Genomic DNA, 27,998 nt, shown 5'->3' on the forward strand with positions numbered 1-27,998 from the left:
TTGGCGTGGGTCAGGTGCCCTCCGCAGGAATGTCCCGGAACAGCAGGATGGGAACTTAGCAACCGTGCGGGCTCGCGCTTCTCATCGCGCAAAAAAAAATAACATCCGCCCTCCCCCCCACTTTCCTCCACAATTAAGCGACGGAAGAAACAAAAAATGGATGAAATTCGGAGCCGCGGCGGGTTTTAAATCCTCTGAACGGTTGACGGGCCGCCTTTTCCTTTTCCGCGCGCTCGGTGTTTGAGTCTGAAGGCGGGCAGGAGGAGGAGGAGGAAGCCCTCCCGATCGATCGAGCGAGCGAGCGGGCTTAAAATAGGAGGTGGCTGCGCCGACGCGGCGCGGGGGTACGCGAGCCCGAGGCTGTGCGGCCTGGTTTCCGACCCCCCTCCCCTCGATGGCGCAGGAGGAGCGGATGGAAGTGGATCAGTGCGCGTGCGCGGCGGCCGGCTCGGCGGCGACGGCGGCGGCTGCCGGCGGTGGGGGAGGGGCGGTGCTGCGCAGGTCCAATAGCGCCCCCATGATCAGCAACATCAGGTAAATGTGCTCTCTCTCTCTCTCTCTTTCTTTCTTACTTTCTCTCTGTTTAAGCTGCGGCTGCATTTAGTTCTAACTTATGCACTTACTGAACTGCTCCTGACTCTGAAGCAGGTAAATTGTTGGGGAGTACATGCAAATACCCCGGGTTGGAGTTGCCACTGGGGTTTCAGTGAAGCCCAACAGTGGGTGTTTGAACTTTTTGCATCATTATCGACGGGCTCGCCTTGAGCAAAGGTTTGATGTTTATGAGTTGCTAAGATGGGCATTGTGTTTTAACCCGGCTTTTTTTTTTAAAGCCTATTATTCTGCGGGGCAGCAGGTCTTAATTAGGCAAATCCAGGTAATTTGTAGCTGCTCGTAAGCTCCCGAGGCCCATTACTGGGCAATTGCAACTGCTTGTAAATTTCTGTCTGTAGGTCACAACAGCCCAATATGAAATGGCTGTCTTTGTTTTGCATCTGTAACTAAACGTGATGCTTTGAAATATGATGGGCATATGCTGTGCACACACCTATGTATAATTAGGCCCACTTACAATGGGGGTGAGAAACGCACAGCACTGAACGTCTGTGCGCCTGGATATCGTTTTGACCTGAATAATACAGCTGTTGGTTGAAGGCTTGTTTCGCTGGTGGTGGGAGCAATTTCTAATGCAGTATGAAGAGTATCCCGTAAGCAGTACATTGCCTAGCATTAAAGTCCATTGATTTAAGCGTACCTATACACAAAAGGACGCGGTTACTATGCAAAATAATCTGGTGACAACAGTATTGAGACATATTAACAATGGAATAAGGTGATGTACAAATGCAAGTATAATGTTACAAGGAGTTTAATTCCATTGTGCTGTCATGACGTATTTAAAATTACGGTTGGAATGGGGGATCATGGCTTTAGTTCTGATTTCTTTTTAATATATTCTTTGAATGTGGCAGGACAAATTGATATGGTTGTTAAAAAAAGCATATGGCTTTTTAAACAGGCATAGAGTGCAAAAGCAAGGAAGTTATGCTAAACTGTTATAAATCACTGGTTGGGCCCCAGCTGGAGTATTGTGTCCAAATCTGAGTACCACACTTTGAGGGATGCCAAGACCTTGGAGAGGGTGCAGAGGAGATTAACCAGAATGTTACCGGGGAAGAGGGACTTTAGTTATGTGGAGAGATTGGAGAAGCTGGGATTGCTTACCTTAGAGCAGAGAAAGTTAAGGGGAGAATTAATAGAGGTGCTCAAAATTATGAGAGGTTTTGATAGAAACATAGAAAATAGGAGCTAGAGTAGGCCATTTGGCCCTTCAGGCCTGCTCTGCCATTCAAAATGATCATGGCTGATCGTCTAACTCAGTACCCTGTTCCCGCTTTTTCCCCATATCCTTTGATCCCTTTAGCATTAAGAGTAGATAGAGAGAATCTGCTTCCACTGGCAGGAGGGTCAGTAATGGGAGGATACAGATTTAAGGTAATCGGTTTTTAAAAAAGCCATGGGGGAGATGAGAATTTTTTTTACGCAGCGAGTTATGATTATCTGGAATGCACTGTCTGAAAGGGTGGTGGAAGCAGATTCAATAGTAACTTTCAAAAGGGAATTGAGTACATATAGCTGAAAAGGAGAAAGAGCAGGGGAGTGGGACAAATTTGATAGTTCTTTCAAAGAGCCGGCATGGGCACGATGGGCCGAATGGTCTCCTTCTGTGCTGTATAATTCTATGACGTTCTTGTACTGTGCATTCCCAAACTAGATGGGTGGAAGCCCTGTTTTAAGTTTTTTTTATTGTACATGATGGGACTTTGCCGATGATTAGCCAGCATTCAATATAGATCACCATCCATTGGCCTGTGCTCAACAGTATGTGAATATGGTTTGGTGTTCAACAATGGAAGCCCATCACCATATTTAAGTCTCCAAATTGAACTACAGAGAAATCCACACCGGGAGAGTTTCTCTGCCCTTTATGGATTGCATACACTCTAGGAACGCATCCCGCTTAGACACAGACCAGCAGACTGGAGGTTTTGGGGCCCTGGAGTTTGTGCAATACCTCTTGCAAGTGGCAATTTGAATGTGGAAGGCATCATAATCCAACTGGCTCCCCTCCTCACCTAATGTCCACACATGCAGTTTCCAGCCGGGGATGGGCTGTGTCACTGGATAGTGATCAAGAGTGGGAAATGTGGCTGATTTTTCTTTTCCTGAAGCGCTGGGGCACTGAGGACAATAGAAGTGCATCAAATGTTGCCCTGCTTGAGATCAGTAAGTTTAAGGCCGATTGGAAATCAAACCTTGGACCTTCCAGATCTGCATGTCTCCATCAACAAGGAATTGTGATTAATTGTTTTTGATGGCAAGGATGCAAAGCTATATAGTTAAAAATCTTGAGTCTGAGAAATGCTGAGAGGTTGTTTCCCCTGGCTGGATAATCTCGAACTAGGGGGCATTGTCTCAGGTTAAGGGGTCGGTCATTTAAGACTGAGATGAGGAGGAATTTCATCACTGAGGGTTGTGAATCTTTTGGAATCCTCTACCCCAGAGGGCTGTGGATGCTGAGTCGTTGAGTATATTCAAGGCCGAGAGATAGATTTTTGGACTCTAGGGGAATCAAGGGATATGGGGATCGGGTGGGAAAATGGAGTTGTGGTCGAAGATCAGCCATGATCTTATTGAATGGCGGAACAGGCTCGAGGGGCCGTATGGCCTACTCCTGCTCCTATGTTCTTAAAGTCCCCTCGTTGGACGATTCCTCGGTTCTCTGCTTCTCACAGTTTTCATTGTGCCTGCCGGAGATAGTCCGTGGCCCTAATTGGGACCTGAGGGGGATGGGACCAGTGGCAGGAATTGGGTGGATGAGACTTGAGTGCAGAAAATCTTAACCCCAGCCTCGGTTATTGTGGATCTGATTAGGAGGCCGGCATGACAATGCTTTGAATCATTTTCACCTGTAAATAAAGTAAAATAATTTAGTGCATACTTTGAACATGGGACTTATCCTGTGGCATTCTTTTAACCTTTTCACACAGAGAAGGTGAAACTTGTACTACATTTGAGATGAGACTGAGAATTATGGTGTCACCTTCCCTAATGTTGTAAAATAGTGAATGGATTTTCTCCTATGTTCTCTCTCTCCTTCTATTACCTCGAACTCTCCCATACAACAGCGTGTGTGATGTGTTCAGTTTGGACAGTGGCAGAATAGAGCATGTAAGACTCAGTGAGGGGCTATGATCTGTCTGCAGCCTTGTTCTGTGATGTGGAACCATACTTGCCAATATATAATGGAATGGCTGTACACTATGAATCACAATTCTAATGTTTAGGGGGAAATATAACACTTGTTGCCCAGGCTACAATATATAGAATTCTGGATGGTTGGGAGTGCTGTCACTGTGCTTCAGTAAGGTGTAATAGTGGATCAGTGAAATTTTCATGCTGCATTCACTTGAACTGAAAACACCCAGCAGTACAGTGCTGGATTTTGCCCATTCCAATTTGGGTTCTGTCTGGAGGACGCATTTTGAGATGTATAACACTAGAATAAATTATTGGTGCGTACTCTCACTGGTGATGGAATTAACTTGAGATGATCTGCATTGGGACAACATTAAAGCATTTTGGTTTATGAACAGAATTGGCAATCATTTGGGGGGTTGGTGGGCAACCCCCTAATGCACCAGTGTGGCAATTTTCTATATTCTGCTCTCCCGTGGCTTCTCTGGGTGATTCTGCCAGTTGCTGTTAAATTAGGGGCCCTTGTACATTCTGGGACAATAAGGCTGTTATCAAGAGTAAACAATTTTACAACACCAAGTTATAGTCCAGCAATTTTATTTTAAATTCACAAGCTTTCGGAGATTTTCTCCTTCCTCAGGCAAATGTTTGCCTGAGGAAGGAGAAAATCTCCGAAAGCTTGTGAATTTAAAATAAAATTGCTGGACTATAACTTGGTGTTGTAAAATTGTTTACAATTGTCAACCCCAGTCCATCACCGGCATCTCCACATCATGGTTATCAAGAGAACAGAGGAGATTATGGGGTAGTTTGATAGATTTATATAAAATTATGACGGGATGGTACAGGGTCGATAGAAACAGCAATTGAGGGGTCTAGAACAAGGGAACATGTAGATATAATAAATGTGAAAGATTTGCGACAAGGATCAGGAGAAAGGTTTTTTTACATGGAGGGTTGTGGGACTGTGGAATGCCCTGCCTGAGTTAGTGATTGAGACAGAGACCATATCAACATTTAAGAATAGATGAGATAGGTAGTTGAAGGAAAGGGGAATATAGGAACGGGGTGGGCACATGGGATTAGGACTACCGCCAGTGTGGAGAATAAGCTCCAGCACGGACTGGTTGGGTCACGTGGCCTGTTTCCTTCCATTAGGAAATGGATTGGGCCTGTCCCAAACTCTTCTCAGATTAGACCCTAAAAAGAACGTTTATTCTGTCAGTCTAGTTAACCTCCTCCAGCCCTACAATCTTCCGAGATCTCTGCGTTCCTCTATTTCTGGCCTCTTGCCCATCCCCCGCTTCCTTCTCCCCACCATTGGCGGCCGTGCCTTCAGCTGCCTTGGCCCTAAGAGTCGGAATTCCCTCCCTAAACCTCTCCTCCTTTAAGACGTTACTTAAAACCTACCTCCGACCAAGCTTTTGGTCGCCTGGCTTAATATCTCCTTATGTGGTGCCAAATTTAGTTTGATAATCGCTCGCTCCTGTGAAGCGCCTTGGGACATTTTATTACATTAAAGGTGTTATTGTATGAATGCAAGTTGTTGTTGTAGACTGGATTTGAACCCAGGTCCAGCAGGTGAAAGGTCAGTGTATAACGGTGGTCAACCTGACCTCCACTTGAGGAGCTCGATGAAAATTACAAGTTGCTGTTGTTTCAATGCCCACGTGAAGATCAGCCAGTTGGGCAAAGCTTCTGGAGGGTCGCCAATGGCCTGTGGTGTGAGTGCAAACTGGAAAAATAAGTGCCCGTCCTCGGACGCTGTCTCCAGTCTGGCCTCCCCCCCGGCTCTACAGGGAGGGATTTTGCTGCCGCCAGGTACAGGATTGTTGGTGAGCAATCCGATTGGAAATTGGGCCCATTGCCATCCTCTCCCTGTCTTGGATTCCGATCGGGAGGCATCCGTGTTTGGAACATTCAGTACTGGCTGTGCATGCAGCAGCTGTTACTTTAATTCTCTCCATCGGGGAGACGTGGACCAGAGTCTGAATTGGCTGCTTTTTTCTTTTGGAAGGCGCTGTCTCTTTCTGGGGTACAGTTCTACGTTTGCCAGCAGCTCCTTCAAGTGGCCATTGCTCATGTGTGAGCCTAGACAGTGAGTGTTAACAGACTATTTGACCGCAGGCAACAGCACAGCCAGCCCTAGTCCGGTCCTCGCCCGCTATTTCCAGCAGGAGTCACGGGATTGAAATCCGCAGCAGGAATCCTGACTAACATTTCTGCTGCCTCTGCCTGGGAGAATTGTGGCCAACTGTAGTGGTCCCCTACTGCCGCCCAGACTGATACTGGCATGGCTCCGCACACCAGGTACCAAACCTGGCACCTCTCCGGCCCGCACGGCTCAGCACCGTACGTGGCAGTGCTTTTATGAACCAAACGATACCTTGAGATGCTGAGAGTGTTCCCCTGCCAGAAAGTTGCAGTGGTCCGTGCCAGGGACATTCCTAACTGAACAATCCTGCTCCGTGAGTTACATATGGGAGATGGTATGAGGATCGAACTTGCGACCTTGCAAGTCGCGGGATCGAACACGCTCTGCATTGAACCAGATCCACGCTGCACTGCGCTTGCACAAACTGCGCCACTGGGGTTGTCCCAACACGGGTCTTAATTGTGAGACGTGAAAATACGTCAAGTGTCAATGGACTGACAGAGGCAATGAAATAGGAATGTAACTTGAAATTGATGAATGACATTGGCACTGGTGATAACATTTTTAGAAAATTCATAAATATTAATCCACCAGTTTTTATGAAAGAGTGAAACGCTGGCACGCTCTGAGAGTTTAGTCTTGGCTCTCGAGGGGCTTGTAGGTAACAATCCCTCCATGTATGCATCATACATGCCTGAGCTTAATATTGTGAACACGTAATATCAGGCAGCACCAACAAGGTGTTAATTAAAGCCAGGTAACTGGGAAAGGTTACTGTGCGTTTTATTCAGACTTGTTTATTATGCCTGTCTTTCTCTCCTGTACATGTGCATAAATATTTGTGAGAAAATAGCACGGTTGTTGGTCCAAAACAAGCAAACTGTATTTTGGCTTGTGTACACTGATACTTTGAAACAGTGATACCCTGTTTGAGCCCTCAATGAAAGTGCTCTCTAATCTCTCGCGATTATTTCTTCCAGCGATACGTCGACAGTGTTTCAGCCAAACTCTCTCCGATGTCGGAGGAGCAGTGCCTCAGTAAACCTCAGCTGCCCGAGCTCGGTAAGTAATACAATGCGACACCTTTTCCCCACCACTTACGTAGGCCTCAATTCCGCCACCACTTTGGTCACCAGACTGACTTAAATACTCCAGCTGGCATCGAGACTGGCAATTTCCCCATTGAACAAATCGGAATTTTTTTTTTGTCGTTCAAAACAGTAACTGAGGAAATTTCAATTTAATGCTCTTGAGTAATTTTTGTTTTTGTTTTGGGGTACAAATGAATTATGTTGTGCTCAGGTTCATTTTACAACAGTAACTTGTTATTGTTATAGCATCTTTAACGTAGCAAAACGTCCCAAGGCGCTTCACAGAAGCGTTACCAGACAAAATTTGACACCGAGTCTCACAAGGAGATACTAGGACAGGTGACCAAAAGCTTGGTCAAAATAAGTTTTAAGGAGGGTCTTAAAGGAGGTGGAGAGGTTTAGAGAGGGAATTCCAGAGCTTAGGGCCTTGATGGCTGAAGGCACAGCCGCCATTGGTGGGGCAAAGGGAGTGGGGAATGCACGAGGCCCGAGTTGGAGGAACGCAGAGGTCTCGGAGGGTGGTAGGGCTGGAGGAGGCTACAGAGATAGGACGAGGTGAGGCCATAGAGGGATTGGAACACGAGGATGAGACTTTTAAAATTGAAGAGTTGGTGGACTGGGAGCTAATGTAAGTCAGTTTGAAATTTGGCCACCTCGATTCTTATGGGGAAGATTGATCTGCGATGGTCTGTGCTGATCAGCTAACAATCAGCAAATATACAGATACACTGACAAGATTTTAAATACTGATAAATAATGAATTAAAAAAGGCTGAGTAAATAAAATGTAAATATTTTGGCTAAATTTCTTTTTAAGATATTGAATTTTCCCTGACTTTTATCTGGCAAAGTATTTATTTTCCTCTCGCCTTCTCTGATTTTTCAAATAAACCAAAAATGACAAACTGTATTTGTATAACCTGACTGTTTTAATACTTTGAGCATTGCAATCTGATCCTTCATAAAAGTATGGTTCTTTATAGCTTCCCACCCAAGACCTTCTTAGCTGAGGGAGTGCTGCACTGTTGTTTTTCGGATGTCTGCCCTCACAGGTGGATGTAAAAGATCCCATGGCACTATTTTCAAAAAGAGCAGGGGAGTTCTCCCTTTGTCCTGGCCAATATTTATCTCTTAACCAACAGCATTAAAACAGATTATCTGATCATTTTCACATTGGGATCAGCACAGTGGAATCTTGCTGTGTGCAAATTGGCTACCGCATTTCCTACATTACAACAGTGACCACACTCCAAAAGTACCTCATTGGCTGTAAAGCGTTTTGGGGCCTCCTGAGGTTGTGAATGGCGCTATAGAAATGCAAGTTCTTTCTTTTTCATGTCCTTCGAGTGACAAATCTGTCTGCAGCTGAGGGCAGCCAACTTTCTGCCTACCCTCCTTCAGTGTTTTCTTAGTGATCAGTACTGAAAGGTGCACAAACGTTGTTGGAGGCTGATTCTTTGGAATTCCTTTATTTTTCAACCCTTCCCTATCAGCAAATGCCAGACTCGGCATCGTTGCAGTTGGGCACACCATTGGCACACCTGCAAGTCGGAGACCATGGCTGCCAGCGTACCATCCTTAATAACAATAATTCTCAGAGCCAGAGCTGCTACTTCAATGCTTTAAAAAAAAATTAAAGCAAAACTTTTTAATACCAGTAGATCTCCTGTGGTGTTGCTTATAGTGAGTTGAAGGATGCAGTGTTTCGTAAGGGCATGTACTATTACTATGCTACAATTACTGTGCTACAATTCGATATTAAAGTTCTCCTCCTTGTTTTCAAATCCACCCAAGGCCTCGTCCGCTCCCTATTTCTGTAACCTCCTACAACTGTCCGAGATCTCTGCGCTCCTCCAATTCCGGCCTCCTGCACATCCCCGATTTTCTTCGCTCCACCATTGGCGGCCGTGCCTTCGGCTGCCTAAGCTCTGGAATTCCCTCTCCACCTTCTCCTTCTTTAAGACGCTCCTTAAAACCTACCTCTTTGACCCAAGCTTTTGGCCACCTGTCCTAATATCTCCTTATGTGGCTCGGTGTCAAATTTTGTCTGATAATTGCTCCTGTGAAGCGCCTTGGGACGTTTTACTACATTAAAGGTGCTATATAAATGCAAGTTTTTGTTGCTAAGGTCACTAGGGGCACAGCTTTCAAATATTGTATCGTATTAAAGCATTAAGCACTGCCTCATCAGCAGAAAGGGTTAAATCCAGGGAGCTGACTGATGCAACCCACCCCACTCTCTTTCCCCCCCCCCCTCCCCACCCAAAAAAAACTTTTGATAGTTGCTAACGGACAAATTTGAAAAAAGAATTGGTGTTGAGGAACGCCTCAGCAGCTGGTACCTCTCGGCGTGATCGTAAATCAAGTCCCAGGATTGTCGGGGCCCAGAGCTTGACAAAACCCAGGTCTTTAGCTTAGTTACAATTACAGTTTGCACATGAATTTTTAAATGTTTGCAGTTATTGGAGCATTCAGTTGCAACTTTTCGTTGATTTGGGACAAGTGATTAATCATTACTAGGGTGTCATCGGAAAGTGGTATTTCCACTGGCTTTGGTTTTTTTAATGCAGAATTACAGTACTTGGGCAACAATAAGTGTTGAAATTCGTGGGACACACCGAATTACTTTGCCCGATCAATGGTTAGAGTTATTTCAACTTGCGTAAGCTTTGAGTTGGTGTGGAAGTGTAATGACTGCCTTGCATGTTGGTTGTTGCATGATTCTCAAGCTCTGATTGGTACATGCTAATCACGTGACCGATAATATCACATGGTTAGCACCGAATTGGAAAGCAGACTGGGACTTTACATTCAGACATTCCAACAGATGCATCATTTTTCAGTCGGGATACCAGGAAAAGAGTTGAGGTCCATCAGGGAATTATCCCAACATCCTGTACCTGTCCAACCCAACCAGGCTGCCCCATTGGCAATCTGGGGGCAATGAGACTGGGAACTCTTAGTCGTGTGCCATGCACAGGAATGCAGCAAGGGAGACTACCTGATGTATTTTGATCAGTTCATTTGTGCTTGGATTTGCTGTTCAAATCCCACTTCATTTCATAGCTGCTAGGCAGCACAGTGACGCCACAGTTTTGGCCACAGTTCAGTTATGTAAACTCTAAATATTCAGGTCAACTTCCAATTAGTAGCACAATGAGCAAGTTGAATGACGGGCTTTGTTTTTTGTCCCCCCCCACCCCCCCTCCAGTCTTTCCCGCTGTCACCATTCCGAACCTTCAGCAGCAGGATTGACCAGATTAGGCAGGTAAGTCTCGCCTCGTGGTGTTTGGCTTTCCTTTAGTTAAACTCAAGTCGAATATATTGTGCCAGTGTTTTCCTCCTTGAGGTTAAGAGATTTCCTTCACAGTCTAGGCGTCCACGGTAATTGTGCCTCTGGGTCAACTGCTTAACCACATGGGAATGGTAATGTCATCAGATGTATTCAGCGTCTTGGTACCATACAGGGAAAAGCACGGTTAAGATTTAATGTTGTGATATGCATGTCGTGCGATGCTGTTAATTCACCACCTCAGATTGATCCCACCAGTATCGCTACCATTGACAGACCTGTAGGCAGCAGTATTTCCAGATGCAACCCAGGTTTGTAAAGACAAAATGTACATTGCACAAGAGAAATTTGCAGGGCTGTGGGGAAAGAGCAGGAAGAGTGGGACTAATTGGATAACTCTTTCAAAGAGCCTGCACAGACACGGTGAGCCGAATGGCCGCCTCCTTCTGCGCTGATGATTCTATGATACTGCTGGGTGGTTTCATGCACAAAACAGAGGCAGGCAAGTGACTTATGACCTGGTTTCATGCCCCTGCTTGGATAGAAGTAATTAATGATCCTGTAAATAAACTGACAGGATTTCATTATTTTAATATGAGCTTTTCTTTTTGACAAGGCGCTCGGGTGTGAGTAATTAAACGTTCCCAGCACCCTCTGCTCTCTCTGCTTAACCACCTTTGATGGAGCCTTCAGCCGTCTAGACCCTACATTCTCCGACTCTGCCCATAAACCGCTCTAGCTGGTTACTCCTTTCCCCACTTTCAGAAACCTCCTGTGCCTTTGGTCACCTCCCTTGTATTAAGAGGAGTTCACCCAGAGGGAAGATCAGTCACAAACATAGGTCAACGTATTGGTAAAATCATACGTCTTCCAGTTATTCAGTAATCAGTTAACAATAATACTCTATTATTGTTTCTCTTATTTCTGTTGTCTCACTAGCCAGAAATCCCATTTCTGTTGTTTCACTAGACACTAGCCAGAAATTCATATTTATTTGTTGACGTCATATTTATTTGTTGACGTCCAGGTCCCTTTTTGGATGCCAAAATCTTGTACGGTGTTTGTTTTAACTCTTAACTGTTTAGGGTAATCAGAGGTAAGACTCAACCATGGTTTTATTACTTCTCTAACTATTGGTTTTATTAACATTAAAATACAAGAAGTTTTACAGATAAAGGTTGTACGACTCTCTAAGTCCGTAATACATCGTGAAACTTGGAATGGCCAATTTTTCTGCTTCGGGAGACTAAGAGGTTAATTCTCCATCGACATTCTGCGTGGTGATCTTCTGGGCTGTCTCCGGTCGGTCTGTTTCTTGCTGCTTGGCATCTGTTTTTTCCTCTGTGACCATTTACCTTGTTAAAGGCACTGTGTAAATGCAAGTTGTCGTGCCAAAATACCCGTAATTGTTTTATCCCACCAAGTCTGTCGGATTCTCTGGCTTTGATGCACCTCTTGTATCGTGCTAAAGATGTTTACGTCTGAAGTCCGCTCTCCCCTAAGCCATCTCTTCCACCTATTTTTCTTGCAGTTTTGCTCATGTTCATCCTATCCCTAAAAATCTCACTCTCGCTCATCCTTCTACCTATCCCACGTTCCCCATTCTTTTATGGAAGTTTCTGTTAAATCTCAAGTTATCCCTCACCTTGAAAGTTTGACCTAATCCATGATCATCTGTGTAGTGTTTGGCACAGCCGTTTCATTGCTGATTTTGCCTGATTAACTCTGTTCTTTGGTGATCCACTTGTCATTACCGTAGACGTCTCAAACAAGCCTAGGATTGTGCATTTCTTTTTTTAAAAAAAGCTACCACAAGACAGTGTCCCTCAAAGCTGTTTAATGGCTGTTTAGCTTCCCCTCAAGCTCTGTGATTGACGCCTCATCTTTCAGCGCGCGCTCTCCATTAATTCAGGGGTGCTCTGCACGCACGTTCTCTTCCTCGCTCTCCCTTGTACGCCTGCTCTTTCTGATCCTTCTGTATATCTCCACTCGTCACCCACCCCTATCTCTTCAGTGATTCCACTCCGTATTTAACAACTTCCTTCAGATTGCATGACATTTAGAGTTAATGGCCTCCATTCCCCTTTCAGTCCAGTAGCTGAATCACTACGTCTGTGTCCTTCAAAGCAGCACTGAAAATTGGCGCTTTCAATTCTTCGGAAACAGTTTATTTTTCACCCATCAGATGCTACCATTTACTTTTTGACTGCTCCATTGCTGGTCCTTGTTCATTCATTGATGCTCTGATCTCAAATACAACTCCTTTATCTCCTACATTGGTAACGTTGCCTCCAAGAAGCTTTGTTTCCTCTTTTGCGCCAAACATTTATTTCACCCCAGCGGCTCTGAACACTCTAAAGTTCTCACATAACCTGAACACTGCTCCTACATTTGGTGAGGTCTTTTTCACGCTAATGCTCTGTTGGAACACTTTTTCTCTCTTTCTCGTGCACCATCATTATACGGCCTTCGATTGCAACCATATCTCTGAACAAACTATGAAGAGCTTGCTCCAAGCATTTTCCAATGATGGAAATGAAACATTGAGTGAATGTCCTATAACAATTTAAATGCATTGCAAGTGTATGAAAAGCTGGTCATCTGGTAGAATTCAGTTTGCAAGAGATTCTTCTAGAAAGCCATGGAAATAGCTTAATCGAGCGTATTCACGCCTTGTTTATAACCTGTAGCATAACTGCTACCCGAGGATAATGTAATGACAAGGAGACTCAAATGGAAACTTACTTTTTGAACTGTTGAATAAACAGAACCAATAAAGGGCATTACACACTTTCTCAGGTAATGGCACATTACAGAACACATGCTGCGTTACAAACTGCAGATGCACATTTGAGTGGCAGTATTCATTGGCAGGGGACTTGAGTCAGGCAAGAAGGGTGGGATAGACTGCAATGCTGGGCATTGGGTTTGGGCTTACATTCAGGGCAAAAATTAACCATACTTCGCTCACCGCTTGGATTAGTCCACCACCCTGCCACAAGTAGGATGCCTATAGTTGCAGAGGTTGCCGCTGGTTGCTGCACCCAGATGTAAAAGTCTGTTGCTTGTTTTTACATTTCAGGAGGAGAGCATGGATGTGATGAATCGGGAGACTGCACATGAAAGGTGAGTTTGGCATTTGGAATTTTTCTGGTTCATTTAAATCCTTTGTTACTGAGGACGCCAATGCTCTCCCTGCCGGCCTCTCACCTTCCACCCTCCGTAAACTTGAGCTCATCCAAAACTCTGCTGCCCGTATCCTAACTCGCACCAAGTCCCGTTCACCCATCACCCCCTGTGCTCGCTGATCCACATTGGCTCCTGGTCCGGCAATGCCTCGATTTTTAAAGTTCTCATCCTTGTGTTCATATCCCTCCATGGCTTCACCCCTCCCTATCTCTGTAACCTCCTCCAGCCCTACAACCCTCCCAGATCTCTGCGCTCCTCCAATACTGGCCTCTTGCACATCCCCGATTTTCATTGCTCCGCCATTGGCAGCTGTGCCTTCGGCTGCCTAGGCCCTAAGTTCTGGAATTCCCTCCCTAAACCTCTCCGCCTCTCTACCTCTCTCCTTGCAGATTCTCCTCTTTGACCAAACCTTTGGTTGCCTGTCCTAATATCTCCTTATGTGGCTCGGTGTCAAATTTTGTTTGATCGCTCCAGCAAAGCGACTTGGGATGTTTTACTACGTTAGAGGCGCTATATAAATGCAATTGTTGTCGTCTCCACTACAGTTCCTGTTGTTCTCCATTCCCCACTTCCCAGTTTTCATCCCTCCACTCCTGAACGTGCTGAGTGATGCTGGAGTAAAGTTCCTCTGGTCCAGGCCATGGTCGCAAGCCTTGCCCAAGTCGCCATTCTTCAAGCGTGACCCTTGTCGGTGAGACTCAGCAGGCTCTCTTTGTTCCCACCTTCCCTAACAGTGGTCTCTGCTGCTGCTCTGGCTGAGAACATCCAGCTCAGCGCAAACTGAGTTCGCACCTTAGGCTCCTCGTGCTGTCTATAATCTCAGCAACGTGGCGCAGTGCATTTACTAAGTGGGAAGTACTGTACACACTTGCCTTCCTGTTTGGAGTTGAGCATGGGTGGGGGTTTATCTTGTGCGTGGATCAGAGCCTTCCCCAGCTTTCCCTCCTGGTGAAGCAGTTTCTCCAAAGACTTTGCACCTGGCTGCGGATTCAAACCAGTGCCTTCCTATCAGTTGTCGCTCCGCTCCTCCCGCACTCTGATACTTAAAAGGCAACCTTCACTCCGACATGTGTGCACTCCCACTGTTGACTTAAAATTGGAGACGCTCCAGCCGATAGATACAAGGAGAGAGGAGCCAGGACTGTGGGAGAGCTGCCGTTGAAACATCACAATTACGGGGGAGCAGAGCAACAGTTGATAGGAATGCGCCAGTTAAAATGGGAAACGGTTGGAAAGAAAGCATATTTTTGGACACTGTGAAAATGAGAATCTCGGTGGGGAGACTTTTTTTGAATGTTGATCGTCACTATATCCGAGTTTCTGGTTGGAATTTTTTTTAATGGGGGGCGGGTAACGTTACCTTATTCATCGGATATATTGTGTTGAATTGTCACAGAATCCCAAGTATTATTTGTATACAGATTTTGTGTGAAACCTCCTCCTCCCCCCCCCCCCCCCCCCCCAAATGTGGCATCATGAAGTTCGGTTCCAGTGATGCGAATGGGAATTACCTTCTCTTTTTAAACAAAAAAAACCCACAATGACACATTTATTCTTGCAACATGCTTGAAGACGTCTGGTTCGTGCACTGATGCTGTTTGTTGTTCATTCATGTGATTAGCTTGTCTGAAAACACGGAAGACTGAAGTCTCTTCGAGCCTGTTCAGGAAGTGGATTTGCTCTTTAATTGTGGGGAGAGGGGGGGCGTACATTTTAGAGTTGCAGCTGCTTTTAAGTTTGGACCAGACTCTCTGGTTTCTGAGTGGTGTGTCTGGAAATGTCTAAAGTCAGCATTCCAGTCGATTTATCATGAGGAATTAGTGAGTGAAATTGCTGAGGTTTTCCATTGGTTTTCACATTAGTTTTCATTAGTGAAGGTGAAATCTGTGATCCCAATACTTGCTCTGTCCCACCCCTTCTCTCTGATTTTGGATTTTTTTTTAAAAAGAGTTGCCTTAACCAAATCTCATTAAATTCCCAGCGAGCGCCTGTTCGTAGCACAAAATCTACCTTTGATCGACCCCGATTGGACAGTGTCTGTGAGTTATATAATAATCACACAGAATTTGCAGCACAGAAACAGGCCATTCAGCCCAACAGGTCTGTGCCAGTGTTTATGCTCCACACGAGCCTCCTCCCTCCCTACTTCATCTAACCCCATCAGCATAACCTATTATCCGCATATCTTTCTATACACTAAGGATGGGAAATATCACAGAGGCAATAGGAGGTGCTCTTCTGAGGCTGGGGTTAAGTTGTTTGGCATTGTAGCGGAAGCTCTGAACTGCATCGTAAGCTTCCTAATCCTGAGATGCTGCTTTAAGTCGCTGGTGAACAGTGGCTTAAGCAGGCTGAAATGGGCCCTTGTCGTTATCTCTGGGTGGGAGGGGGGGGCGAATGCATTGCTCTCGGGCGAATGTGTTGTTCTTGTTTCTGATTTTTTTTTTTCCCTTCCTGTTCTGTCCCTGTTAAGGGGGATACACACAGCCATGCAAATGAGCTGCTCGTGGGAGGACGGCTTTACACTGGTGAGTACCTCTCACACTATCCAGGCTGAGTAACCACATGACTACTAATTAACATCAAACTTCACTCCATTAACTTCTTGTGTGGGTTTTGTGGCCTCAAATGTTTAAATTATATCAGATAGGAAACTCTGGGGGAAGTACTCTCTGTGTAAAAACACACTTTTCCACATCCTTAATTTTGAACGGCTTTTTCTGTTTTGTAACATGATCCTAAGGGGATGGACAGCCCAGAGGAGGGGAACATTAAATTTAACGCACTTCCCCCTTTGTATGCCGGGGGTGGTGGTGGGAGTAATGGCTGGGATTTTCCGCCTGTTAAAAATGAATGAGGGGACATTCATGGGCTGACGAGAAGTGGAAAGTTGGCTCTGTTTTTATTAAAAAAAAGAACTGAGTGATTTTGTTTTCAAAATGTTGAGTTTTCATCTCCTCCAATTAAGAGCTGCAGGTTGGATACACTCGCCACACAGTCACTCCAAGAAGGCCACTGACATGAATAAAGGAACAGGAGGAGGCTATTCAGCCCTTCGAGTCTGTTCTGCCATTCAATTAGATCATGGCTGATCTGCAATTTAACTCCATCTACCTGCCTTGGTTTCTTAACCTGTAATATCCTTGCCTAACAAAAATCTATCAATGTCAGTTTGGAATTTTTCAGAGAGTTCCAGATTTCCACTCCCCTTCGTGTGAAGATGTGCTTCTTGACATCACCCTTAAACGGTCTAGCTCTAATTTTAAGGTTACGCCCCCCCTCCCCACCAGAGGAAATACTTTCTCTCCATCTACCCTATCAACTCCTGTAATCTTGTTAAACACTCAATTAGATCACCCCTTAATCTTCTATACTCAAGGGAATACAAGCCTAGTCTATGCAACCTGTCCTCATAATTTAACCCTTTTAGCCCCGGTATTGTTCTGAAGACACCCCATACATCCCAGTGAGGACTTACTGAATGCAGTGGGGGTTACTGAATGGCATGAGGGTTAGTTAGGAGCGGCCTGCCTCGGGGCAACAGCTGGGTAATGCAGTGTACTGAGGTGGTGGGTGACCCTTAAGGGTCTCTGGCTGGTCTGAAGTCGCTGCCCCATTGCAAAGTGTTTACTTTTTCTGCATCCCTCCCTTGCTCTTTCCACCCACCCTCACCCAAAAATTGGGTGACTGAGGAGAGTGACAGACAGCCGGCTGTTTTGATCGAATTGCATAATTAGACTGTGATTTGTCATACAGTAATATGAATTTGCCTAAATTATACGTGGGAATGTTCTAACTGGTTATCTGGTGCTAATCTTTCTTTTCCAGTGTGACCAGATGGTGACTGCTGAGCAGGACGACCGGATTTTGACTCTGCAGAGGGACGATATTTTCCCCCTCTCCCCTTCTCCTTCTCCGACTCGGATTGGCAAGGTATGGCAGGTGACTGTGGTGTTTTGTGGTTGTCGCTTGACAATTTGCAGCATGAAAATCGGTCTTGCAAGGCACTTTGCTCTCCGCAACTTTTAACAAAAGGCTGCTTGAGATTGTCAGGGATTTGCGATATTCTGGGATTGCAGCCAAGGCTATGACTGATCTCCTTGTTTGCAAACTTCACCTATTTTGCGATGCCTGACCCAAGGGATGATTGCATCTGAAGCAGCCGTTTTTTGTACATCAGCTGTGGTTGTGGGTAGCACTATAGCCTCTGAGTCAGAAGGTCGTGGGTTCAAGTCGTTCAAGATTCATAATCCAGGCTGACACTCCCAGTGCCTGTTCTGTGGAAGTGCTGCACTGTCAGAGGTGCCGTCTTTCGAATGAGATGTTAAACTGAGGCTCCATCTGCCCCCCCAAGTAGACATAAAAGATTCCACGGCCGCTATTTGGAAGAAGAGCAGGGGGAGTTCTCCCCGGTGTCCTGGCCAATATTTATCCTCACTTAAAAACAGACTATCTGGTCATTTATCACAGTTTGTGGGACCTTGCCGTGTATAAATTGGCTGCCGCATTTCCTACATTACAACAGTGACCACACTTCAAAGGTACTTTATTGGATGTAGAGTGCTTTGGGATGTCCTGAGGTCATGAAAGACGCTATATAAATGCAAGTCATTTTTCTTTCTGGGTAGAATAGTCATGGATTTGAAACATCCATTCGACCGTATAAATCCTCGCATCAACACCTGCAAAGCCACCTTTTAAAAAAAAAATTGAGTGCATTGTGCTAGTAAGGCCACATTTAGTGTCCATCCCTAGTTGCCTTCAGATGTTCTCAATAAGACTTCAGAGGACATTGAGTCAACCACGCAGTATGGGACTGAAGTCACATGTTGGCCACAGTGGGTGATGGTTCCTGGTTCATTTTTCCAACAAATTACCAGATTTATTGATTCAATTTTACAGCTTGCCATAGTGAGATTTGAACTTGTGACACCTCTGCCGCTAATCCAGTACTATAACCACTGCGCTATCATATCTTCCCTGGCTGACCTGACCACAGGACTTGGAATTTGACGCAGGAAAAAAGAAAGCGAAGGGCAATAACTTTTTCCCTTCCTTAGGCCCATCAGTCCCTGCTGTTACTTGTATTCTAGTAAAGGGTAGTAGCAGGTGTGTGAAAACTTCACCCAGCTGCAGCCTGGGCAGTTCTTTCGCTGTGAAAAGCAGCCAGCAATATAATTACGGATTTTATCCTTGCAAACTTGGAGAGAGAGGATTTTGTGGTTTCTAACGTCGGTTGAAGTACTTGTGGTTATAGGCCTGTCACTGGCTGGCGGTGAGGAAACAATTTGAGGTGATGAATTAAGAAAGAAAGGACTTGCATATATACAGTTCCTTTCACAACCTCAGGACGTCCCAAAATGCTTTACAGCCAATGAAGCACTTTTTTGAAGTGTAATCACTATTGTAATCTAGGGAAACGCGGCAGCCAATCTGCGCACAGCAAGGTCCCACAAACAGCAATGTGATAATTGACCAGATTACCTGTATCAGTGATTTGGTTGAGGAATAAATATTGGCCAGGACGCCAGGGAGAACTCCTCTGCTCCTCTTCTTCGTGAGAGAGAGTCGCAAGGGAAGCATGTTGGCAGGTTCAAATATATTAGCTTAAGTATGGTTTTTGGTACCGGTACATTAAATGAGCCTAGTGACAGTATTACCAGTCAAGATGGCGACTAGCTGACCTTTCAGTTTCTGTCACTGTTTATTTAGCTGTTGGTGATTCAAATGCCTGACTTTAAAGCCTTCATAGAATGGTTACAGCACAGAAGGAGGCCCTTTGGCCGGATGAGCCCATGCCAGCTCTCTACAAGAGCAGTCCAGCTAGTTCCACTTCTCCGCCCTTTCCCCATAGCCTTGTAAATTTTTTCTCTTCAAGTACTTAGCCAATTCCCTTTTGAAAGTCTCCACTGAATCTGCGTCCACCACCCCCTCAGGCAGTGCATTCCAGATCTTGACCACTCGCTGCATAAAAAAGTTTTTCCTCATGTCGCCTTTGGTTCTTTTGCCAATCACCTTAAATCTGTGTCCTCTGGTTCTCAACCCTTCTGCCAATGGGAACAGTTTCTCTCTCTCTACTCTGTATAGACCCCTCATGATTTTGAACACCTCTATCAAATCTCCTCTCAACCTTCTCTGCTCGAAGGACAACAACCCCAGCTTCTCCAGTCTAGCCACATAACTGAAGCCCCTCATCCCTGGAACCATTCTAGTAAATCTTCAGTTTTAGTTTTTACTCCCCAACGCAGTGAGAAGAGGAATTTGACCAGCTGATGGTGCTGGGTGCAGACCTGAGCTCTACCACTCCCTGCCACAGTGCCTTGGCTCCACCAGTGTCTTGTGCCACCCAGGGGAGACGTGCCTGTTTGTTTGAACTGCGTGTAAAGCGCCCTGTATCTCTCGTTTGGCCAGTTTTACTCTGAACCAGATCTCTGTGGGACACTCGTCAAAATTAGTCGCATTGGCCTTTTTATCGAGATGTCCAAAACTAACGTTGGGAACGATTGTCAATTGTGTTGCAGTGTCACGTGGCTGTTTGCAACTTAGAAACAGGCAGCTGATTGCCTGCAAGATTGCCTGCTCTTGCAAGATGTTTGCCCCTCTGCTGCTTTTAGCAAAGAGGTTGTGTGAGGATGCAAGGGGCATGTGGTATTTTTGACTGGGGCAGGGATAGGACAGAACTTCCTGTTTGCAAACTGCAGTCTGGTTTTAGCCCAGAGTGAGAAACCTGGCACACTGATGGAGGTTCAGCCATTTGGGATTGAATGACCTTTCACCTCATGCAGCAGTGGTCAGGAATCTAACCCCTGGGGAATCACAAGGGTTGGCCTCATCTGAATCACTTTAAATCGTCAGCATTGGGAAATTGTGATTCTCCGGTTGATGTGTGTGGAAAGCATTGAAATATTGCAATATTTCGTCTTTTAAGAACCTATTGTTGTGGGAAGGTGCAATTTATTCAGCAGCGTGCCGTGATGAGGGCAATGTACTGCAGCTGAAATGCAATGTGCCATCTAGTGGCCAAAGCTGGGTTTGCATCTACAGTTTCAAGGACAGCTCCTGCCGCTTACACCGTGACAGCCGCCTATATCTGGCAAATGGCGCTGGCCCCACCTGCCACTACCATGTATGTCAGTTACAATGGCCGTATTAAGCGCGCCGACTATTTTGGGTAGTTCAAGCAGCTGTTTGCACCTCGCGATTACCCATCATTAAGTCCTAATGCCCCCCCCCCCCCCCCCCACCATGGCCCTGGGACTCCTACCACTGCTGCGAGCCCTTCTTTCCGTCTTGCTGAGCTGGACACCTTCCAGCTCTGTTTTAAAATTAATGTGACCGTCTGATCGCCTCTTAAAAGGATCCACGTCTTTAATCTCCAACCCAAGTTGCTGAGGGTCTAGTAAGTTGGAGAGGGGTTCACTTGGTTCGGGTGGAGCTGGGTGAGGGGTCGCCGGTTCGGGTGGAGCTGGGTGAGGGGTCGCCGGTTCGGGTGGAGCTGGGTGAGGGGTCGCCGGTTCGGGTGGAGCTGGGTGAGGGGTCGCCGGTTCGGGTGGAGCTGGGTGAGGGGTCGCCGGTTCGGGTGGAGCTGGGTGAGGGGTCGCCGGTTCGGGTGGAGCTGGGTGAGGGGTCGCCGGTTCGGGTGGAGCTGGGTGAGGGGTCGCCAGTTCGGGTGGAGCTGGGTGAGGGGTCGCTGGGTGAGGGGTCAGCTACGTGCCACAGATGGGCTAATAAATGGCACCTTTCTTTTACAGCAGCACTTCTCGTCATCCCAGCCGATTCTGATACCCAAAGGTGGTGTCACACCAAATTCCTCTCCGAGTCCCACACGACGTTTTGGAAGGTGAGATAAATCTATCTACTCTTAAAGCTTGCCGTCACCTAGTTGTTAATTCCTGATTTACCCTTGTGTTTTTTTTCCTCGCTCTTTTCAACCCTAATGATGTCCTGCGCTGTGGACTTGGGTATTCTAGTTATTAAAAAATTCTCCTCCTCCCTGTTCTAATTATTTAAATGTATATTCCAGGATAAGCCATTTCAATGTCCCATTCCTCCTTATTCCTCGTAAAAGTGTCCTACATATTTTTCTGCAATGTATTTTTCACCAGAAATTCTCCTGAGGATGGGGTGCTAAGACGTGATATTTTAGCACTTTGTTGCGTGTCGTAGTGGCCTTATTTTTCTGAGATTTATTGGTGTCTTTCAGCCACTAAGACAAAGACAGCTTTTAATACTGTTTTATGCACTGCATAACTTAATTTGGAGTAATACCTTCACAAACCTTTTCTGAGTCTCCCAAGCTGTGTAAATATCCCATTACATAACGTGTGCCAGAGAGCAACAGGCAATTTTAAAATGTATTGTGCAAGCACACAACCCTCATTAAATATTTTTAATGCTAAACAGTTCTACAAAATCTTAATATTAATCTCAGTGAGCACCCAAGATGGGTACAGCTCTATAACCAGGGGTACTTTAAATGTGAATCTCTCAATTTCAACATTGAGCGATATGAGTAAATGATCCGCGGTGTTTCCCATGGTCAGTTGGTGAATGTAGGTTTTACCTACTGGCAAGTAGAACCGATCATGGCTGATCTGTATCTTAACTCCATCTACCCCAAGGCGTAGATCAGCCATAATCTAATTGAAGGGCGGAACAGGCTCGAGGGACTGAATAGCCTCCTACTGTTTCTACGACCAAATCATTACAGGCATTTGTTTACATGCAGAATTTAGACTCTTAACATTGAAACTACCTATATAAACGTTAAAGGAGACCAAACATTGTGACAACAGCAAGTTGGTCAGAAAGTGCGGACATACTCAAGCTATGTATAGATTGATGTACGTGAGAAGCAGCAGGCCCAGTTGTGTGTGTGTGTGTGTGTGTGTATTTTTTTAAAAAACAATTTGTACAGCAAAGCAATTGTAGGTGCAATGGCGCAATCTGTAAACATATTGTGTATGGTCCATTGAGAGGTGCCTCCTTAGGTTTGAATCTGTCTTTGTCTTCACAGCAGGGGAAATGTCAGCCCAAGTGTTGCAATAAGACCCAGTGCCTTGGGACCATTGAAGAGGAAAGGTAAGGGGTCCTCAGTAATGCCTCTTCAAAATGCAAATACAAATCGCATATTCAATAATGAATTTACTTTAAATTTGAAAGTTTTACTTCTGTTACTTTTTGAATGTCAGTGGCTCAGTTGGTAGCACTCTTGCCTCTGAGTTCGAGGGTTGAAGGGTGTGTAGGATGAAGAATAGTATCTGGTAAGATCAGAACCAGTCAGGAAAATGACTCATATCCTTGCTTGTGATATGCATGCAACAAAGCCTCTGTATCCCTGATGTATTGTAGGTTTTTAAAGGATCAGTTTGGGTCTGAATTTCCTCCCTGCACTGTTTGTAGCAGATTGAGAACTGTGTTTTCGTTTAGTTCCTGTCTGTGCTGTTGTAACGGTTGTTAACTCATTTAATTTAAACAGGTTCAAAAATGCATTAAAATAGTCCTGGACATGAATTTAATGGGTGTATGTTAACAATCACACTTTTTTAAAAAAGCGCACATCAGAAATTGAAACCCTGGATGGTGTTAGCTTTTGTTAAATGTGACTATATTGAACTCTTATCCTGCTTCTGTACTTTATACAAATTGTACATTTTCTTGTATATCTTTTGTTACAGTGGCTGTTCTTTATATCTAAGCTAATTGGTCTCATTTCTCTCCTGATGAGTTTGAATAACTCTGCAGTAATGAGCCAGTGACATCTGTTGTTGTCCCATAGCCAGGGTGTAGGTGGGGTGTAACAGAAAGTACCAGTACTCTCAGTAATGTAGTTCTAGGATCAGTGCAGGTCCCAGAGATTCAATTCTGGTGTCTGTACCACCCTTATATACCTATTCTCATTTTTAAATTTTTCAGTGGGATGGGGCAAAGGGCTATTTTAAAGTAATAATTGATGTCTCTTTCAGGAATAGAAACTTGAGTCTTTCATTTTCTTACTCTCTCTTTTCCCATCCTCTGGCCCCGGTCATTGGCCTTTGCTTCTTCCTACAGGTGACATGGAAGTGGATTCGCCTCCAAAGAAATTATTTGTTAGTGGGGTCCCTGGGATTGGAAATGCTGAGACGCCTCTGCTAACCCCATCGCTCTCTCACAGGTACACAAAGTGCAAGTTCTTGAATTTGAGTTTTCTGGGTGTTTTTCTCCAATAAAAGTGACATCTGTATCTAAGGTCGTGGTATATTTACACGAGTAGATTGGTCTCGCTTCCCCCACTGCCCATTATCTACACTTGCACTGATAATTTAAGGACCCATTATATCACTTTTTGTTCTGAGAGTATAAGATTGACCGGAGTGAGTATTGACACCACTGTCAGCCAATGAGTTGGAGGCAGGGCAGGACTTAGAGCCAAACAGTGCATTTTACAGCTAACGGAACAAAGAGCAAAGCAGACAAAGTCTATTTACAAAGAGTCTCTACGAACATCAGAAGACAAAACTAGTGCATAAAATCGATCCCAGTCACTTACAGCAGTGCGGTCTCCAGGCGTGGTTGATGGGGGAATTACCCAATCATCTTCATTCTGGCCAGAAATAGTGGGGTCACTCTATGCAGCATGACTGGAACTCACTGTTTCCAAGATCAGTTCCAAGTTGTTTTCCATTTTCTCCTCTCTTGAAGGCCCTGGTTGTTGCTGTGGTATGGGTTTCATAGTTTCCTCCAGTGCCTCACCCAAGTGCCTAGACAGCGAAGCACATTACAAACACGCCTGATCTTGTTCTTGCCTGGTTTCCACCCATGTGCGATTTCCAACAGGGGTCACTGGAAGGAAGGAGCAGAAATATTGACTAATTTCCACCCTTCTCCTCCCCCCCCCCCCCCCCCACACACACACACACCCACCAATGGCTGATTGATTAAAGCCATCACCTGATGTAGGTCAGCTATCCATATCAAAGTTCCTTGGTTTGTTCCCTGCTTTGCCAAATTGTGTGTGATCTCAGCTGGGAGCTACTGTTGGGGGAACTACATTTACTGCAGGGCTGGAGAGACCAAACATCAGTCGGTGTATCCCGTGCCTTATTGCCTGCCGACACGTGAGGAATTGGGTAAGGTACCAGAGAACTCTTGGTGCCCATGGAACTGTGCCCTGGAAAGAGTCAATGACTTGAGCAGAATTGGGAGGAAAAGCAAAACACAGAATTTTAAACTTCTTGCTCACATTGTGCAGGTATGCTGACTGATCCTAACCTCTGGGTTTTCCTCACTTTTTTTGTTTCTGTTTCAGCCTGGAAAGTGTGAACAGCAGCCCTCCCCAGACTGTCCCTCCATCAGGGCCTTACGTTGCGACTTCACCATCTACCACCGAGATTGGTTTCACTTCACCTTTCACCTCTGTGGCTCACCCACCTGGAATGTGAACAAAAAGACAATCACTATATTCTAAGAGATGGGCTACATAAAGCACTTTGTTAGAGGACACTGTATAATAGCATTCCTAATCAGTATTTTATAGTCAACTGTATAGTTCATTCGTGAAGGAAACCTTTTAAAATGGTCAGTGAGTGGGAACAGAACTCGCTCCTGCCTACCACTTGGGCTGGAACTGCACTGTCCACTGGTGGAGCTAACCTGACCCTTTGACCTATTGGGTTTAGACCATGCGCCTGCCCATTGTATATACCACTGTATGGATCGTTGGTGAGGAAAAGTTGAGCTATTGCGAGGTTATAAGAGTTGAGAACCTGCTCCTGCCCTCTGTATATATGTGCCAATAGGGCTGGAGCATTCGATACACAAGGTTGATCAATATCAACCATTAAAGAATGACTTGATAGAATGGGACAAAGTTCTGTACACACGAGGAACAGATATAACGGAAAGGTGCAGGTGCGGCCAGTCATTACCATGACGATGAGTGAGCTTTACCAGTCGAAGTAAGGGGCTCCTGACACCCTATCATCCTTCAAAGTCAACCATGTTTCTGCGGTGAGCTGGGAGCTGCTGGCTGCCTTGATAGGATGCGCAAAATGTAATAACACAAAAGTGGTGTCTTCCATATGCTTAAAAAGAAGTGATTGGTTTAGTGGCTTACTGTTGCTTTATCTGATTATATACTTTCTGTGAAGTTGATTCCTGGATCATTTAACCAAAATTTTACATATCATTTGGGTCATCTTCTGTGTTGGACTCAATTGTCCAGTTGAAACTGCCTTTAACAAGCAAAGCAGAATTATAGGGGTTGGACAGAGCACTGTTGATAATGGTGCTATTAAAAGGCATCGGGTAGGCATGCAGCCACTGTATAGGATGCAAATACTTTCAGGATGTACAGTATGGTTCTTTAGCGTTGCCTGGTACATGATGAGATCCCCATACAATGTTACATTCAGCTCATTATTACAGTTGTTTCCTTATTAGAACAATATCTGATATCAAATCAATCTCTCCTGAAACAAACTTTGTTTACTGCACCCCTACTGAGAGAAGCAGTGTAAAACACGGCTCTTTTTCTGAGACGTGACCTCTCGTGTACCACGCAAAGCTTATAGGGTCCTTTCCTTAATACGGAAACCATGTAAACCAACACATCCTTTGGTATAAACTGCCCTTTTGCATGGCTCTGAAATTGTCGGGCGGATCCAGTGTTGCTGTGTATAAGCTGAGAAACGGTTTACTGTTACAGTATTATAAATATAAAGTTTGCATCCAGTGGTTCAGCGCTGGCAGTAACAGCAATTAAAGGCAGGCTCCGCGGAGAGTGAACCGCTGCCAGACTGTACGTAAGTGAAGCCTTATTCTTTTTATCTTCAGGTGTGGTGACATAACTGAGGACAAGGAAATTCCCCAGTGCATGTAGTTCTAGAAATACCTGCCTAAAACTGCAGTAGACGCCCCTGGAACCAGGCAGTGTTGTTCACAGAAGCTGCTTGCAACTGGACATTTAATTCAGTTAGGAAAAGAAGGACTCCTTTTAAGTAGAATATAATGTAGAGGGGAGATTTAATGCTGAAATAGAAAATTATTTTTTTTGGTTATTGCAAATTCTTATTTGGTTGCGGCAGTCTTGATCAGGACGGGGTGGAATTTCTTGGTAAGTTACGAGCAGGTTGATTTGTGCATCTGTCAAGACCAAGCAGTCAATGCCATTCAAATCTAATGACAATTGTGTGCAATGTGTTGGATTCCAGACATCTGGAAGACCTATAAGCTTTATTTTATTTTTTTGCTTCTTCCTTCTCCTTTGGAAAGTTAGCTGCTGTGTGTTGCTTCAGCAACTTGCCCAGATTTGTACTGTACTGGTCCCGTCACTGTTGCTGTGGGGTTCAAAATGTAGAGCCGCTGAATCCCTGAAGCCCCGATTTGCTGGTCAGATGTCAGGAATGCGACTGATGAGCAGCTAATAAGTTCATCCCCAACCCCGCCAGCTCCTCTTTGTGATTTTGTTCTGTAAATAGCTACCTGCTTTTGATAAACCACCGTTGCTGCTTCTGTTTTCGAGGGAAAGCCTGGAAAAGTGGATGGTGCTTGTTAAACGTTCAAAGCCTTGGACGTTGAGCTTTCCTTTTGTTGGTTGAGTTTCTCCGGCAGCCCCTCCTGTCTTGAGACACTGTGGATGGTTGGCAGGTAGAACCTGCAGACTTTTAAGACTCAATGTCAAGTATTGTCTCATTTCACCCATTTCATACCAAAGCCTTTTAATAACGAATCTTTTAAGAGAAGAAACATGGACTGGACGAGTTTTTAAAAAAACGAAATAGAGATGTCCGATTGTCTTGATGCCTTTCTGTGCTCGAGGATTTCATTTACTCGCTGCTTAACACTGTACAGTACCCATGTGTCATCAGAAAGTACTGTGTTATGCCAGTTAATGTGCTGTAACTCAAAAGGGTTAAAAATGATTCTTTACAATCACTGGTCTGGAGAACCACTGAGTAGGGATGACGCAATATATGAAGAAAATAAATCTAAGGTCATTGGTGCCAATTTTATATTTTTTATATAATATATAATTATTATATATACACAGTGAGAGTGGTCTAACTTCCGCCTATCCAGCGAGGTCACTCTTGCCTATTGTTGCCACTCATAATATCATTTCAAAACAATAAATTAATTGATTGTCAGGATGTGAGTGAGGATGTCAGAGGTCTAAAAAGTGTCTGTAGCTGAAATCCATGGAAAGACATGAGGGACGCTACTTGCAATTTATACCTGACATGATGGAACATGGTAAAGAGTAACTTAGAATAGAATAATTTACAGAGAATTATGAAAGGCTGAAGTCTTTGGACATTTTCGAAAAATGAGGGAAACAAAATTGGAACAATCCCCATCTCTTGAAGATTCGAACCGTTTTGTAAGGAAGACCCATCTGTCTGAAGTAAGCCTCAGCTGTGATTGTTACAGATGAGTTTTTTTTTCTGTAATATTTGTGTATGTTTGTTTCCTGAGCTTTGAAATGATGCTTGGGGTGATCATGCAAATCATTAAACACAAGAGGTTTTTTTTCA

General features: G+C 44.9%; 1 protein-coding gene across 3 annotated transcripts; it reads left to right on the forward strand.

Annotated features, from left to right (window-relative positions):
- The first annotated feature begins 6 nt into the window (after window positions 1-6).
- Window positions 7-27,998, forward strand: LOC137302503 (P2R1A-PPP2R2A-interacting phosphatase regulator 1-like). 3 transcript variants are annotated; one of them, XM_067972206.1, is made up of 10 exons: window positions 7-534; window positions 6,895-6,976; window positions 10,216-10,272; window positions 13,379-13,422; window positions 15,959-16,013; window positions 17,314-17,418; window positions 21,240-21,325; window positions 22,502-22,566; window positions 23,536-23,638; window positions 24,773-27,998. In XM_067972206.1, the coding sequence occupies exons 1-10, from the start codon at window positions 395-397 to the stop codon at window positions 24,903-24,905; spliced, it is 870 nt and encodes a 289-aa protein (XP_067828307.1). In that variant the 5' UTR covers window positions 7-394; the 3' UTR covers window positions 24,906-27,998. The 3 variants fall into 3 exon arrangements, with proteins under 3 accessions (XP_067828307.1, XP_067828308.1, XP_067828306.1); XM_067972205.1 differs by having other exon boundaries at window positions 8-534; window positions 21,237-21,325; XM_067972207.1 differs by lacking the exon at window positions 10,216-10,272 and having other exon boundaries at window positions 21,237-21,325.

Source organism: Heptranchias perlo, chromosome 35, assembly GCF_035084215.1.
Source record: "Heptranchias perlo isolate sHepPer1 chromosome 35, sHepPer1.hap1, whole genome shotgun sequence".
Lineage (NCBI taxonomy): Eukaryota > Metazoa > Chordata > Chondrichthyes > Hexanchiformes > Hexanchidae > Heptranchias > Heptranchias perlo.

What these genes read in the sequence shown, in the direction of transcription:
- LOC137302503 (XM_067972205.1), top strand. Translation starts at nt 395, where the DNA reads ATGGCGCAGGAGGAGCGGATGGAAGTGGATCAGTGCGCGTGCGCGGCG. An exon ending in CGGGAGACTGCACATGAAAG is followed by an intron (nt 13,423 to 15,958) that starts GTGAGTTTGGCA and finishes GTCCCTGTTAAG; the next exon opens with GGGGATACACACAGCCATGC. An exon ending in GGGAGGACGGCTTTACACTG is followed by an intron (nt 16,014 to 17,313) that starts GTGAGTACCTCT and finishes TTTCTTTTCCAG; the next exon opens with TGTGACCAGATGGTGACTGC.